Raw genomic sequence first — 13543 nt, 5'->3', positions numbered from 1 at the left:
GACCCTGCGCTGACTTCCGGCGCTACGCTCTGTGCAGCACTGCCTCGGCGTCTCCATCCACGTCGAGCTGGCGTGACAGAAGCCTTGGGACGAATTCTTTGGCGCTCTGCTAGCACCGTAACAATCCGGCAGACCTCTTACGCTGGTGTAATGGAGATGCTAAGTCGGCACGTTTCGGAAAAAGTGGACGCCGTGCTCGTGAAACCCACTTGTCTGAATTTCGGAAACCAGTTTACACTGTAGGGTGTGGAACTATTTCACTGACTCCGTCGTTTGCCCCCTCATACAACCAGGAGAATCAAGAGTGATGTCGGAGCTGTGATAGAGCTTACTTTGGTTTAGCCATGACGTATCTGTCATCTAATAAGTATCCGAACGTTCTGTGGGGCAAAGATGCTATACAAACACGTCCACGCCAAAAGGAGATACAAATATATATTTGTGCAAAAGTTCCACAACACACGTTCTGGAAATGGAGGCAACGAGTTTCATTTCTAAACTGCTCAACCTGGAAATACCTTGGTACACCATAGCTCGCAACAATCGGATAAAATGACGACATGATTTATGATTGTATTATGCAGCATTCTTTACCACGGAGGTGGGCGCTGCATCTTTTTCTTAAGAAAGAAGACGCAGATATCAATCTGTTCAAAGGAGATTTAAACATACCAATGAATTTAGACAGTTACAGTGGTTCAAAACGGTTCAAATGGCTCTGAGCACTATGGGACCTAACATCAGAGGTCATCAGTCCAATAGAACTACTTAAACCTAACTAACCTAAGGACATCACACACATCGATGCCCGAGGCTGGATTCTAACCTGCGACCGTATCAGGCGCGCGGTTCCAGATTGAAGCGACTAGAACCGCTTAGCCTCCATGGCAGGTCAAGTTTAATCGTGCCTACCCTGAGAAATTCACCGAGGAAACTGATTTCTGTATTACATGTACATTGCTTCTGATGAGGTGTCACGGATCTGAGGAACCTGAGATAAGGAGGAAGAAAATTTTTCTCAGAGGTGCCACTAGCTTGGATTTAAATATGTCGTGTAACTTTAGGGCTGAAAGAAGTTTGTTGCTTTGCCAATTTTTTTGCTGAGACATAAATAAACCATCTTTTGACTGAGAACGATAACATTTTTAGAAGGTGAAAGCAGTCTATCATAGCACCACACTGGTAGTTACAAACCTTAGGTGATCACGAAGCAGTACGGACCCTTGTCATTTGAAGGAAACTGGTGACGTTGCAATTGATTTAGGGTGTACAACACTTTAACAGCTGTTGTTTCATACAGGTATGCATGCGCCTCGTACAAGTGTTGAGGGTGCAGTGTGAGGGCTGCTCAGTGGTACTTTGTTTCAGGACCACCCACCATGTTGGCAGTTACGGAGGTTCAGAACAACACAACCGAGGCCCTGGCCGCTCTGGTAGATGGGGGTGAAGACGACCTGGTGACGCTGGTGGCGGGCGAGACGAGGGTGGCGGCTCACAGGGCGGTGTTGGCAGCTGCGAGCCCCGTGTTCGAAGCGATGTTCGCGCACGACATGCTGGAGGCTAGCTGCGGCCAGGTGAGCATCGACGACGTGGAGGGCCCAGTGCTCAGGCTCCTGGTGGCCTACACGTATACCCTGCAGGCCCCCCAGCTGCCCGACACGGCCCTCCAGCTGCTCTCGGCAGCCGACAAATACGGCTTGTCGGCCCTGAAGGCTGCCTGCGAGCGGCAGCTGATCTCGCAGTTGGCCGTCGAGACCGCAGCGGCGACGGCCATCAGGGCAGTGAGGCACTCGTGCCCGGACGCCACGAGGGCTGCCGTCGCCTTCATAAAGGACCACCCGCAGGTGATGGCCACACGGGGCTGGGCGGACGCTGTGCTCGAGTACCCGCAAGAAGTCATTGAAGTCAGCAGTATGCTTGGTGAGCCTCCAGCAGAAGCCAGGTAAGCACGATTCCCTTTTTGGCAGTGCTAGTGTGAATTTGACGTCATCCTTGGTTTGTTCGTCCTTGGTTTGTTCGTCCTTGGTTTGTTCGTCCTTGGTTTGTTCGTCCTTGGTTTGTTCGTCCTTGGTTTGTTCGTCCTTGGTTTGTTCGTCCTTGGTTTGTTCGTCCTTGGTTTGTTCGTCCTTGGTTTGTTCGTCCTTGGTTTGTTCGTCCTTGGTTTGTTCGTCCTTGGTTTGTTCGTCCTTGGTTTGTTCGTCCTTGGTTTGTTCGTCCTTGGTTTGTTCGTCCTTGGTTTGTTCGTCCTTGGTTTGTTCGTCCTTGGTTTGTTCGTCCTTGGTTTGTTCGTCCTTGGTTTGTTCGTCCTTGGTTTGTTCGTCCTTGGTTTGTTCGTCCTTGGTTTGTTCGTCCTTTTTTTGTTCGTCCTTGGTTTGTTCGTCCTTGGTTTGTTCGTCCTTGGTTTGTTCGTCCTTGGTTTGTTCGTCCTTGGTTTGTTCGTCCTTGGTTTGTTCGTCCTTGGTTTGTTCGTCCTTGGTTTGTTCGTCCTTGGTTTGTTCGTCCTTGGTTTGTTCGTCCTTGGTTTGTTCGTCCTTGGTTTGTTCGTCCTTGGTTTGTTCGTCCTTGGTTTGTTCGTCCTTGGTTTGTTCGTCCTTGGTTTGTTCGTCCTTGGTTTGTTCGTCCTTGGTTTGTTCGTCCTTGGTTTGTTCGTCCTTGGTTTGTTCGTCCTTGGTTTGTTCGTCCTTGGTTTGTTCGTCCTTGGTTTGTTCGTCCTTGGTTTGTTCGTCCTTGGTTTGTTCGTCCTTGGTTTGTTCGTCCTTGGTTTGTTCGCTGCCTACATAGCGTAACACCTTAATGTCATCTACTTACTGATCGTCGGTCACGATGCTAAGTCTCTCGCTGTTTTCACTTCTTCTGCTTCTTATCAATTTCGCCTATTTCTGATTTACTCTGATTCCATATTCTGTACTAATTAGACTGTTCATTCCATTCAGCAAACCCTGTAATTCTTCTTCACTGTCACTGAGGGAACCAGTCATCAGCAAATCTTATGTCATTTCACCCTGAATTTTAATTCCACTCTACAATCTTTCCATTATTTCCGTCATCGCTTCTTCGATGTATAGATTGAACAGTAGGGGTGAAGGATTACATCCCTGTCTGACACCCTTTTTAATCTGAATACTCCATTCTTGGTTTTCCACTCTTATTTTACCTTCTTGCCTCTTGTACGTATTGCAAATTACTCGTCTTTTCCTATAGCTTACATGTATTTTTGTCAGAATTTCTAACATCTTGCACCACTTGATATTGCCGAACACTTTCTCCAGGACCACAAATCCTATGAACGTCACGGAACTTCAATTTTCTTTTCCATTCTCCTGTGTATTATCCTTGTCAGAAACGTGGATGCTTCAGCTGTTAACCTGACTGTGCGATAATTCTCACGCTTCTCTGCTCTTGCAGTCTTCAGAATCGTGCAGATTATATTTGTCTCAGTCAGATTGTATATTGCCAGACTCATACATTCTATACACCAGTGAGAACAGACCTTTTGCCACCTCCCCCAGTGATTTTAGAACTTCTGATTGAATGTTGTCTATACCTTATGCCTTCTTTGATTTTAAATTTTCCAAAGCGCTTTTAAAATCTGATTCTAATCACCAATATTTTCCATACCGACACCTCTTTGTTCTTCTGTCACGCCATCGGACAAGTTGTTCCAATAAGAGAGGCCTTCAGTGTACTCTTTCCAACTATCCGATCTCGCCTCTGTATTTAACACTGGAATTCCCATTGTGCTCTTAATGTTACCACGCTTGGTTTTAATTCCGTGGAAGATTGCTTTGACTTTTCTATATGCTGCGTCAGTCGTCCCAAGAATCATTTCTTCTTTGATTTTTCACATTTTTCGTGCAGCCAATTCACCTTAGCTTCTCTGCACTTCCTATTCATTTCATCCTTAAGTGACATATTTCTCAATTACTGAATTTTCCTGAATATTTTTGAACTTCTTTCTTTGATTGATCAACTGAAGGATTTCTTATATTTCCATTGTTTCTTTGCAGTTAGCTTCTTTGTACCTACGTTTTTCTTTCCAACTTCTGTTACTGTTGTTGTTAAAGATATCCATTCCTCTTCAACTGAACTACCTATTGAGCTGCTTATTATTGCAGTATCTGTAGCCTCAGAGAACATAAATCTCATCTCTTGTTTCCTTAGTACTACTGTATTCCACTTCTTTGTACATCGATGGCTGCTGACGAGTCTCATAAAATTCAGCCTACTCTTCATCACTGCTAAATTGTTATGACTCTATATCTACTCATGGGTATGCTTTACAGTCCAGTATCTGATTTCAAAATGTTTGCCTGACAATAATATAGTGTGACTTTAAATCTCCCATATTTCGGTCATTTTCCACGTATACCCCCTCGTCTAGTGATTCTTGAATATACTATACCAGCTATTACTAGGATAAATTTACTGTAGAGCTTAACTAGCCTTTCTTCTCTCCTATTCCTATTATCAAGTACATATTCTCGTGTAACCCTTTCTTCTACTCCTTCCCCTACGATCGCATTTCAGTCCCTCCATGACTATTACATAGTACTGAATTACCTGTTCAATATCCTCACTTTTTCTCTCTCTTCACCTTCAACTTGCGACGTCATCATGTATACCTGAACTATGCATGTTGTTGGTTTGCTTTTGAGTCTCAAGAGAACATATCTATACTCACTTTCTGTCCTGCCTTTCTATTGATACTGAATCCTACTGCTGTTGCTACTACCCTATTCTCATGTGACCAGAAATCCGTTTCTTATTTTCTGGCTTCCCAACCACATTCGAACTCCTCACTTTCAACTCCCAAATCATAGAATGTTATCCTTTCGTTGGTTACTCAACCTTTTTCTCGTGGTCACCTCCCTCTTGGGCCTCCTCGCCTGGAGGTTTGAATGGGGAACTAGTCTTCTGCTAATGGAGACTGTTATGGCTCGTATTGAATCACATGCCACATGTCATGTTGATGCACGTTACGTATCTTGATGCAGTGGTTTAAATTGCCTTCTGTATCCTCACGTTGTTGATCATTGCCAATTCTTCCTCATTTAGGACCAGTTTCCGACCTCAAGGGAAAGAGTGCCCTGAACGTTGGTCGGCCCCTCCGCCCTCTTTGGAAAGGCTGTTCGCTGAAAGAGGGTGACACCTGATGCTGGCAGTCTTCAGACACCAATGCTGATTATTCATATTCAAAATTCAAGTGATGGTGAGGTTCAAACCTGGAACTGAAGACTTTCCTGATTACTAAAAAAGACGCTACCCCTGGGTGACTGGCCCCAAAGAGCAGGGTATGACTCCCTGAGATATCCAGTAAAGCAGGAGCTATGAGCGCTGGGGCTAGTCATGCACACCGGGGGCAAACAAGAAGAGAATACTCCAGCCAGCACAATAACATTGTCACACTCAATGCTGTGCCTTAGTCACATTTCCTTCTCGTCTCTGTTCAGCTATCGCCCTGAGTATTTTCTGTGCATTCCCTTTCACCAAACAGACAGGAAATCTCTGCCCCCCCTGTCTTGTTTGGAGTTCCCTGTGGCGTTACCAGAGGTCATCCAGGGAATCCTATCAGGTTTCCTGCTACTGGGATACAGCAGATTATATTCGCTGTCCACCTACAGGTGTACGACAAACCTCCCACGACGTCAGTATTGATGTGACGTTTTCATCCAGCTATCATTTGTTGCCTCTGTCTCTCGGATACATATGCTCCATAAAAGTCTATTTTGTTTCCTTTTCAATTTAAAAAGATCCATATTCAATAGACTACAGGTTACTTCACCCCCCCTGCGTGTCCGGGGATTAGAATAGGCCCGAGGTATTCCTGCCTGTCGTAAGAGGCGACTAAAAGGTGTCCATCCCCCTCACGGGGGTAGTTAGTGCCTGCGTCTGGAGACGGACGGTTCCACGACCTATAATTGTGGTCTTTTTGGTTTTTCTCTTCTCGTTTCTTCCTTCCTTTGGTTGGTTCCTTTCTTTGTTCTTCTCCACCTCACTGTCTTCCTTACTCTTTTCCTTGACTTCTCCTTGCCTTCTCATTGCCTTCTTTTCCTTGCCTTCTCATTGCCTTCTTTTCCTTGCCTTCTCATTGCCTTCTTCTCCTTGCCTTCTCATTGCCTTCTTCTCCTTGCCTTCTCTGATCTCCGTCTCGGCGTTTGAGACAGTCTGTCCTCTTTCTCCCTCTCTCTCTTCTTTTTCCTCTTCTTCCTTCCTCCCTGTGCATGCCTGAAGGCCGACCCACGCGTTCGCACGCGTAGTCGGTGACGGGGTAACGCGTAAGTCCCCGCCCTGGGTAGACATGTAAGGCACGAGCGTACCCCCTGGTAAAGGCCAGGCCCGGGGAGGGGTGATTGCCTGAGCTGATACCTTCTGACCATGCCGATTGGTCCCTCCGTCTGTTTCTCGGGAGGTGTGACCTGAGGTGTAAACATTCACCTAAGGCGGGAGTGCCCTCTGAGAGGGTCCCCACAAGGAAGGAGCGCGCCATCGGAGACGCTGGCAATCATGGGGGATTCCTCCGCAATGGATTCCACTCTATCTCTCTCGACTTCTGCCCAAAAACGGAAACGTGACCAGCCACCAGTGACAAAAGTACTACCGCCTGCTCCACAGTTCCTCGTCGTTTCTCGATCTGAGGACGGAAAGGATTTTTCCTCTGTCAACCCTTTCGTTATCCAGAAGGGCATAGATGCCATAGCCGGATCTGTCAAATCTTGTACCAGGTTGCGTAACGGTACCTTATTACTAGAAACTGAGAGCGCCTTTCAGGCACAAAAACTGCTTCGGGCCACACTCCTGTACACGTTCCCTGTCCGGGTGGAGGCCCACCGAACTTTGAATTCGTCTCGTGGTGTAGTCTATACTAGCTCCCTCGACGGATTGACTGACGAGGAGATTCAATCTTTCCTCGCTGAGCAGGGCGTGACGGCTGTCCATAGGGTCATGAAAAAGGTCAACAATGACCTTGTACCGACCCGGACACTTTTCTTGACCTTCGATAGTGTTAAGCTGCCATCGCGCATCAAGGCGGGCTACGAGGTTATTTCTGTTCGCCCCTATGTCCCGACACCTACGCGCTGCTACCAGTGTCAGCGTTTCAATCACACTCGACAGTCTTGTTCCAATGCGGCTAAATGTGTCACTTGTGGCAGGGATGCCCATGAGGGTGACTGTCCACCTCCGTCTCCTCGTTGTGTGAACTGTCAGGGTGACAATGCCGCATCCTCCCGCGACTGTCCTGTCTATAAGGAAGAACGCTGTATCCAAGAAATTCGGGTCAAAGAGAAAGTGTCCACCTCAGCTGCTCGCAAGCTATTGGCTAGTAGAAAGCCCACGCTGCTCCCAGCGGGGAAATACAGTACTGTCCTCGCCTCTCCTCGGACTACCCGGGAGGTGGCAACCCAGACATGCGATCTTACCTTCAGCACCACAGTCGCCCGTTCGGCCAGTGCTAAGATCGCGCGGTCGACGTCTCCTCTTCCTCCCATCACCCCACAGACACCAGCCCCTTCATCAGCTTCTGCTAAGACGAAGACCCAGAAGTCCGATGCACGGGCCTTCAAGAAGGAACCATCCCGTGCAGACTTCCTACGTACCTCGACCTCCCAGCCTTCGACCGGTACTTCCACCAAACGTCCTTCCAAGAAGGCTCCTAGGAAGCACAGTTCTTCTCCGCCACAGCGCATTTCTTCTCCTGCGCCACTCAGCGGTTGAGCCCCAGGCCGTCATCCGTTTCGCCTGGCCGCACCGCTGGTAGCCGAACATCTGGCCGTTCACCGGCGGAGGAAGCTCCCCCTCCCGGCCATCCTCCCGAGATGGCCGATGACCCTATAGACCCAATGGACGATGACTGTCCGCCTACTGATAGCGGCGGCAGTGCTCGCTCGAAGCCAGGCCCTCAGCGGCCTTCGAGGTGACCCCTTCTTTCATCTTCCTTTTCTTACGATGGCACTTATTCACTGGAATATTCGCAGCATTCGCTCCAACCGAGAGGACTTGAAGTTGCTGCTCCGCTTGCACCGTCCGCTCATTGTAGCCCTCCAGGAAACGAAGCTACGCCCATGCGATCAGATTGCCTTGGCACACTACACCTCTGTGCGTTTTGACCTACCCCCTGTGGTAGGTATCCCAGCTCATGGAGGGGTTATGTTGCTGGTCCGGGATGATATTTACTATGATCCCATCACGTTGCACACCGGCCTGCAGGCAGTTGCCATCCGCATTACTCTCCCCACTTTTACATTTTCCATTTGTACCGTTTACACTCCGTCATCTGCCGTTACCAGGGCAGACATGATGCAACTTATTGCTCAGCTACCTGCACCATTTTTGTTAACTGGAGACTTCAATGCCCACCATCCCCTTTGGGGCTCTCCAGCATCCTGCCCGAGGGGCTCCCTGTTAGCAGACCTTTTCAACCAGCTCAATCTTGTCTGCCTCAATACTGGCGCCCCTACTTTTCTTTCGGACACATCTCACACCTATTCCCATTTAGACCTCTCTATATGTACTCCCCAACTTGCACGCCGGTTTGAGTGGTATGCCCTTTCTGATACATATTCGAGCGACCACTTCCCGTGTGTTATCCATCTCCTGCAGCATACCCCCTCTCCGTGCTCCTCTAGTTGGACCATCTCCAAGGCAGACTGGGGGCTCTTCTCTTCCAGGGCGACCTTTCAGGATCAAATCTTCCCAAGCTGCGATCGTCAGGTCGCACACCTCACGGAAGTCATTCTCGCTGCTGCTGAATATTCCATCCCTCACCCTACTTCTTCTCCACGTCGTGTACCGGTCCCCTGGTGGACCGCAGCATGTAGAGACGCTTTACGTGCTCGTCGACGTGCTTTACGCACATTTAAACGCCACCCTACAGTGGCGAATTGTATCAATTATAAACGATTACGTGCTCAGTGTCGTCGTATTATCAAAGAAAGCAAGAAAGCCAGCTGGGCTGCTTTCACAAGCACCTTCAACAGTTTTACTCCTTCTGTTGTCTGGGGTAGCCTGCGCCGGCTATCTGGCACTATGGTCCACTCACCAGTTTCTGGCTTGAAGGTCGCGAATGACGTCCTTGTGGCCCCTGAGGCTGTCTCCAATGCCTTCGGTCGCTTTTTTGCAGAGGTTTCGAGCTCCGCTCATTACCACCCTGCCTTCCTCCCCCGCAAACAGGCAGAGGAGGCTAGGCCACCTAACTTCCGCTCCTCGAATTGTGAAAGTTATAATGCCCCATTCACCATGCGGGAACTCGAAAACGCACTTGGCTGATCACGGTCCTCCGCTCCAGGGCCTGATTCTATTCATATTCAGATGCTGAAGAACCTTTCTCCTGCGGGTTAAGGTTTTCTTCTTCGTACTTATAATCGCATCTGGATTGAGGGACATGTTCCCGCATGCTGGCGCGAGTCTATTGTTGTCCCGATTCCTAAGCCGGGGAAGGACAAGCACTTGCCTTCCAGTTATCGACCTATCTCGCTTACCAGCTGTGTCTGTAAAGTGATGGAGCGAATGGTTAACTCTCGATTGGTTTGGCTGCTCGAGTCTCGACGCCTACTTACCAATGTACAATGTGGATTTCGTAGGCGCCGCTCTGCTGTTGACCATCTGGTTACCTTGTCGACCTTCATTATGAATAACTTCTTGCGAAAGCGCCCGACCGCGGCTGTGTTCTTTGATTTGGAGAAGGCTTACGACACCTGTTGGAGGGCGGGCATTCTCCGCACCATGCATACATGGGGCCTTCGCGGTCGCCTCCCTCTTTTTATTCGTTCCTTTTTAATGGATCGACAGTTCAGGGTACGTGTGGGTTCTGTCCTGTCCGACACCTTTCGCCAGGAGAATGGGGTGCCACAGGGCTCAGTTTTGAGCGTCGCTCTCTTCGCCATCGCGATCAATCCAATAATGGATTGCCTCCCAGCTGATGTATCAGGCTCCCTTTTCGTGGACGATTTTACCATCTATTGCAGCGCGCAGTGTACACGTGTCCAGGAGCACTGTCTTCAGCGTTCTCTTGACCGTCTTTACTCCTGGAGTGTCGCCAATGGCTTCCGTTTTTCTGCCGAGAAGACGGTCTGTATTAACTTCTGGCGCTACAAAGAGTTTCTCCCACCGTCCTTACGACTCGGTCCCGTTGCTCTCCCAATCGTGGAGACAACCAAATTTTTAGGCCTTACATTTGACAGGAAACTTAGCTGGTCTCCACATTTGTCATATTTGGCCGCCCGTTGTACCCGTTCTTTAAATGTCCTCCGTGTTCTCAGTGGTATGTCGTGGGGAGCGGATCGAACCGTCCTACTTCGTCTACATCGGTCGATCGTCCGCTCCAAGCTGGATTATGGGAGCTTCGTCTACTCCTCTGCACGGCCATCCATCTTACGCCGCCTCAACTCCATACAACATCGGGGTTTACGACTTGCGATCGGAGCATTTTATACTAGTTCCGTAGAGTGTCTTCATGCTGACGCTAGCGAATTGCCACTCACCTACCGGCGCGATATACTGCTTTGTCGGTATGCCTGTTGGCTACTGTCAATGCCCGACCATCCGTCTTATCGTTCCTTTTTTGACGACTCTCTCGACCGTCAATACGGGTTGTTTGTCTCTGCCCTGCTACCCCCTGGAGTTCGCTTTCGTCGCCTCCTTCAACACCTTAATTTTTCACTCCCTGCAACCTTTCGAGTGGGTGAGAGCCACACGTCACCTTGGCTCCAGGCTCAGGTCCGCGTTCACCTTGACCTCAGCTCGCTCCCAAAAGAGGTTACCCCCGGTTCGGTCTACCACTCCCGTTTTTTGGAACTTCGTTCGAAGTTCATCAACATGACTTTCATTTATACAGATGGCTCTAAGACCAATGACGGGGTCAGGTGTTGCTTTATTGTCGGGGCACAAAGTTTCCAATACCGGCTCCATGGCCATTGTTCGGTCTTCACAGCTGAGCTCTTTGCCCTCTACCAGGCTGTTCTTTACATCTGCCGCCACCGACATTCTGCTTATGTCATCTGCTCCGACTCCCTGAGCGCCATCCAGAGCCTCAGTGATCCGTATCCTGTTCACCCTTTCGTGCACCGGATCCAACGCTCTCTTCGGCAGCTGGTGGACGTCGGTTCTCCGGTTAGCTTTATGTGGGTCCCTGGCCATGTCGGTATCCCTGGGAACGAAGCTGCAGATGCCGCGGCCAAGGCTGCGGTCCTCCAGCCTCGGACAGCTTCTTGTTGTGTCCCTTCGTCAGATTTTAGCAGGGTTATTTGTCGGCGCATTTTATCGCTGTGGCATGCCGATTGGGCTGCCCTTACAGCCAACAAGCTTCGGGCCTTGAAACCTCTTCCCGTGGCTTGGACGTCGTCCTCACGTCCTTCTCGGTGGGAGGAGGTAGTTTTGGCCCGGTTAAGAATTGGACACTGCCGGTTCAGCCATCGCCATCTGCTGACGGCTGCGCCGGTGCCGTTCTGCCCATGTGGACACTTGCTGACGGTCCGCCACATTTTAATGTCCTGTCCGGATTTTAACGCACTGCGTCTCGATCTTAACCTGCCATGTACTTTAGATGCCGTTTTAGCGGATGACCCACGAGCAGCTGCTCGTGTTCTTCGTTTTATCAATTTGACAAACCTCACTAAGGACATTTGATGATGCTGTTTTTTAATCCTATGCCTGTCAGTCTGTCTTTTATCGTGTTTTCCCTTTTAGTTGTTGTTTTAAACTTGTGCCTCGCGGTGCATTCTTAACGTCGTCAGGGCGCTAATGACCATTGAAGTTGTGCGCCCTAAAACCACAAAAAAAAAGGTTACTTCACAACTTGTAAACGTTGTCCATCAGATAAAATTGCATACACTGTGTAACCCATTTTTTTCTTTTAATGGTGGCCTGTACTGCAAACTGCTCAACACGAAAATTGTTGTTTAAGAAACACATCACCACTGCTGTCCTTTCAATGAATCGAATTGTGGAGACATTACATGCATATATATAGTTCTATTTGCTTTACTCAAATGCAAATTTTGAATATACTCTTGATAACTTTTATAGCATAGGTCTTGTAATTCTTGTTCATCTTCTTCATTCCCTTGGGTTTCACATCAAACAGCCCTTGCATATCCATGACCATATAGTTTCAACAGTAAGTTGATACCCCAACTTACCAGTTTGTTTCTCTATCGCTGGATCTCTCTCTCTCTCTCTCTCTCTCTCTCTCTCTCTCTCTCTCTCTGTCTCTCTCTCTCTCTGTCTCCCTCTGCCTCTGCCTCTGCCTCTGCCTCTCTGCCTGCCTCCAGTGATATAATTCAGCATGCATACATCAGTTTTCAAATTACCTCACAACCAGAAGTAGCTGCCAGTTGACTGTAACTGCTTCTAAATTCTGTCTGATAGTTGTTCTGTCAGGGCAGCAAAATTGTTGGTCCTTATGTTTGGGATTTGGTTTGTGGTTCATTGTGAACAATGTGTTGTTTTGCATCTTAAGCTATGCCAGTGGAGAATATAGCAGAAGTAGTGCAGAAAAAGACCAGTTAATTGGTGGTACAGTCACGTTAAGTGACAGGTTGGTGTTGTTGGCACTGAGTGTTCTGTTGCCCCGGTGGACAGTCCCTCAGCTGGACCGCCTGCAGTGAGCCCCTGTGTGAACACGCCCACCCACACAGTGTTTCTCTGTGCAGCTCGCCGACCGCCACAGGGGGCGGGTCCACCCCCAACTCTGACCATCAACCCCACAGCGGCCACAGCCGGACTCCTGCTGCAGCTGCGCCTCCCACGTCTGCCCGACACACCCCTCCACCTGATGCTGCAGCCGTCTCTCGCTTCCGGTGAGTTGTGTTGCCACACGTGCCCAAGTCTTACCCTCACAGTACTCCTTATTTTGGCATTAACCAGCCGATATAGTAAATAAAATAAAATACAGATTCCTTCAGTTTTTGGATAGAGGTTACAGTTGCCATTTAACATTACTCCTTTCTCACTTTTTTGGCTATGATATTTTGAAGACTGAGCACATATGCAGAAGATTTCTCGTTCTCTGTATTTGCCGTGAGAATTACGTTCAGTTCAGAGTCACTCAACTGTAGTTACGTAGGAAGTGTCCCATTCAAATCATACCCATTTCCAAATTCTTTATGTATTGATGTGTTTAATATAGATTTTGTTTTTAGTGATGTTTGTGTGTCTTACAAATTGATTCTGAAGTAAATGGGTGTGGAAACGGGATTTTTCACACAATTCCACTCAACAAAACCTATGTGAATGGTTGTAGATATAAGTTATTGAAGACACTCGGGAAGAAATGGCGAAAGAAAGGTAAACAGAAATACAAGTAAGAATGACAAAGTTAATATTTAGTACAGTAATGAGGATACTGCTTGTTTTGGGTATGTCTTAAAATGTAATTCGAATATTCCTTAAATGGTTCTCTGGTCAGTTACATCTGTAGTGACTATTGGAAATCTGTGCCGCACTGGAACAGGAACCCAGATTAGCTGCTTATTGCAGGCAGTCTCCTTGAGCAGTAGGCTGCCCGAGCACACCTCATCGACACTTGCACTAGAGTTTATCCACTTTT

The 13543-nt window shown here is 48.4% G+C and overlaps 1 protein-coding gene across 1 annotated transcript in view; it reads left to right on the top strand.

Annotated features, from left to right (window-relative positions):
- The window catches only part of LOC126159855 (ankyrin-3-like), a 65158-nt gene that overhangs the window by 38608 nt on the left and 13007 nt on the right, over positions 1–13543 (top strand). The window contains exons 2-3 of the mRNA XM_049916665.1: positions 1369–1942; positions 12648–12794. Coding sequence (XP_049772622.1) covers positions 1380–1942; positions 12648–12794 — 710 coding nt within the window. The 5' untranslated portion in view covers positions 1369–1379. The remainder of the gene's footprint in view (positions 1–1368; positions 1943–12647; positions 12795–13543) is intronic.

This window comes from Schistocerca cancellata, unplaced genomic scaffold (assembly GCF_023864275.1).
Source record: "Schistocerca cancellata isolate TAMUIC-IGC-003103 unplaced genomic scaffold, iqSchCanc2.1 HiC_scaffold_1148, whole genome shotgun sequence".
NCBI classification, from domain to species: domain Eukaryota; kingdom Metazoa; phylum Arthropoda; class Insecta; order Orthoptera; family Acrididae; genus Schistocerca; species Schistocerca cancellata.
This window is presented reverse-complemented; position numbering and strand designations above follow the sequence as displayed.